The sequence below is a fragment of the Micromesistius poutassou genome, assembly GCF_964030765.1.
Source record: "Micromesistius poutassou genome assembly, chromosome: 23".
NCBI lineage: Eukaryota > Metazoa > Chordata > Actinopteri > Gadiformes > Gadidae > Micromesistius > Micromesistius poutassou.
Window position 1 is genome coordinate 9,626,221 of NC_140293.1, and position 2,834 is coordinate 9,629,054.

Below are 2,834 nucleotides of genomic sequence, written 5' to 3' on the forward strand. Positions count from 1 at the left end.
CCTGACCCTAGCCCCCTGACCCCCCCCGACCCTAGCCCCCCCTGACCCCCCCCGACCCAAGCCCCCCCTGACCCCCCCCGACCCTAGCCCCCCCTGACCCTAGCCCCCTGACCCCCCTGACCCCCCCCGACCCTAGCCCCCCTGACCCCCCCTGACCCCCCAGACCCTTGCCCCCCCTGACCCCCCTTGATACAGTCATACATACATACAGTCATACATACATGTATACAGGCAAAACATTAGAAATCATTTAGGTGGTCTCTTGATGATGTAAGCAGAGCCACCGCAGTAGAACTCAGGTCCAGGGGACCGCTGTCACTGCTCTCCTTAAACCTGACCTGTGTCACACGCCCGCCCCCCGCCCTCTCATTGGCTGAAACTGGACCGACTTGTCCGCACCCCAGCCAATCAAGGGATCCCTAGGCAACATCCAGGGCCCCTGGTCCATCTGGGCCCCTGGTCCATCCGGGCCCTGGTCCATCCGGGCCCCTGGTAGGAGTGGCTGAGGCCTGCGGTGGCAGCCTGCCTCCCTGGGGCCCCGGGGTGCCGTTTGGCTTCCCGGCCTCCAGCTGGGCGGGCGAGGCGGTGATGCTGAGTGCGTTGGATCGAGCCGATTCTTACGGTCGCTGGAGCGAAAGCGCTATCAGAGGAGGGAGTGGAGCGGGGGTCAGGGGAGCTATTTCAGGAGCGCCGCACGTCAACATCTGTTGGATGTGCAGCAGCCGTTACGTACGCTACATGCAGCGCCTTTACAGCCTCAGTGAAGCTCTTTGAACATTTGGTTCATTCTGCTGCACACATTGGACGGAGAAAAGTGCAAAAGCTAGAATCGTTTAAACAACTGCAATAGCAGTTTAACACATTTAACTGTTATTCAATTCACATTAAATTGGTTTCGATACAGTGTGGGCCCTGGAGAATATCTATTCAAGTAGTGCAATTAAAACCAGGCGACACTGAAATAAATTCCTTGCTTCTGAGTCAATAGAGAAACTAGTTTATTGGTTCTTCTCCTTTCCTCCGCTCCTTGCTTCCTTCCCTTGCCCGTCGGGTGACAGTGCTCGTTCTGAACTCCACACATCACCGCTGGGGAGGAATGTGTGTCACCGCTGTAGGCCACTGTGTCAGAGGCGTTGTGCTACTTAGAAACAGCATCTTCTCCTGATGCACGGTGGGTATGTCACACACACACACACACACACACACACACACACACACACACACACACACACACTTCACACACACACACACACACACACACACACACACACACACTTCTCACACAGTGGTGTGGGGACTGCTGAACTGGAACAAACGGGGGACCAGTGATTGCTTCAGTTCCGTGCTGCAGTAATATCATTGAGCCTTTGATTTGAGCGCTCGCTGGGTGATCACCGCGACGGCAACGCTCCACTGGCTGTCCCACCGCGCGCGCACGTGTGTGTGTGTGTTGTGTGTGTGTGTGTTGTGTGTGTGTGGCCTGTGAGAGGGTCTGGGACATTACTCTCTGGATTGGTTCATTGCAGAGGGCCTATCCTGGGGTCTGCTCATGCTATGATTCTGTGTGTGTGTGTGTTGTGTGTGTGTGTGTGTGTGTGTGTGTGTGCGTGTGATATTACTCTGTGTGTATTGACCATCCTGTTTCTCCTGACGCCCTGCGACACTCTCCCTGAACCCACCCATCACACATCTGCTCAGAGCCCTCACATCTGGATTAGAGCCCTCACATCTGGATCAGAGCCCTCACATCTGGATTAGAGCCCTCGCATCTGGATCAGAGCCCTCACATCTGGATTAGAGCCCTCACATCTGGATCAGAGCCCTCACATCTGGATTAGAGCCCTCACATCTGGATCAGAGCCCTCACATCCGGATCAGAGCCTCACATCTGTATATGCATGTCATGCTCATCATATTCTTTCTCCAAATCAATCAATCATATTTTCTTTACAGTAAATGTGGTGTATAATAGATTCAGGAAAAGAAAGGGAACAAAAATTTAATTCATGAAAGAATGCAAAATAATAAAATAATAATAGCTCAATGAAGAAACATCAAATGATTAAATAAGGAAAGAGTAGAGCACACACACACACACACACGTGCACACACACACGTGCACACGCACAAGCACACGCGCACACACACGCATGCGGCTAGCATGAGGCGTCTGTACGGTAGCAGGGCTGAACGGATGCAGGGAGATCGTTATCAGTGCAGGCGAGTGTCTTGTGTCGGTCGCTTTAAGACACACTGCCTGAGAAGAAGACATCAGATGTTAGCTGCCCCCCCCCCCCCCCCCCCCCCCCCACACACACACACACACACACACACACACAACACACACACGGCCATACTAATGCGGGTTGGTTTGTTGTGACCCCGTCCTGATTGTTGCCAGGTGACAGAGTTCAGCTCCTCTGAGGTTTCCCACAAGTCTGACAGAATCCTTTTATGTTCATGGGGAATGATTTTATCATCATTCATGATGGTTCCTTTCCCCCTTACCCTTCTCTCCTCCATCCGTAGTCATCCCCCTCCTCCCTTGCTTCATCCCCTCCTTTATTTCTTTCCTTTGCAGACCCTCCCTTCCCCCCCCCCACCAATAAGGTGCTCTATAACCACATAAATGGTTATAAATATAAATAATAGCACACACACTCACAGGGTAGGGGGTATTGGAGGATGGGCGAGTCAGGCCCAAAGCCTTACTAAAGATAGATGGAGAGAGAGGGACATGTCAGACTCAATTTATGACCGCTTTTCCTCATGCTGCGTATAACGTGGTTAGGAGCTGCCAGGGCTGTGTGCTTCTGTGTGTGTGTATTGCTCTG

General features: G+C 52.8%; 1 protein-coding gene across 1 annotated transcript in view; it reads left to right on the forward strand.

Moving 5' to 3' along the window:
* LOC311368780 (NACHT and WD repeat domain-containing protein 2-like) overlaps positions 1–2,834 on the forward strand; it is a gene marked incomplete at both ends in the record, with an annotated part of 54,143 nt that overhangs the window by 44,481 nt on the left and 6,828 nt on the right. Inside the window, 2 exons of the mRNA XM_084487556.1 lie at positions 405–492; positions 1,059–1,111. Of these exons, the coding sequence (XP_084343682.1) occupies positions 405–492; positions 1,059–1,111 (141 nt within the window). The remainder of the gene's footprint in view (positions 1–404; positions 493–1,058; positions 1,112–2,834) is intronic.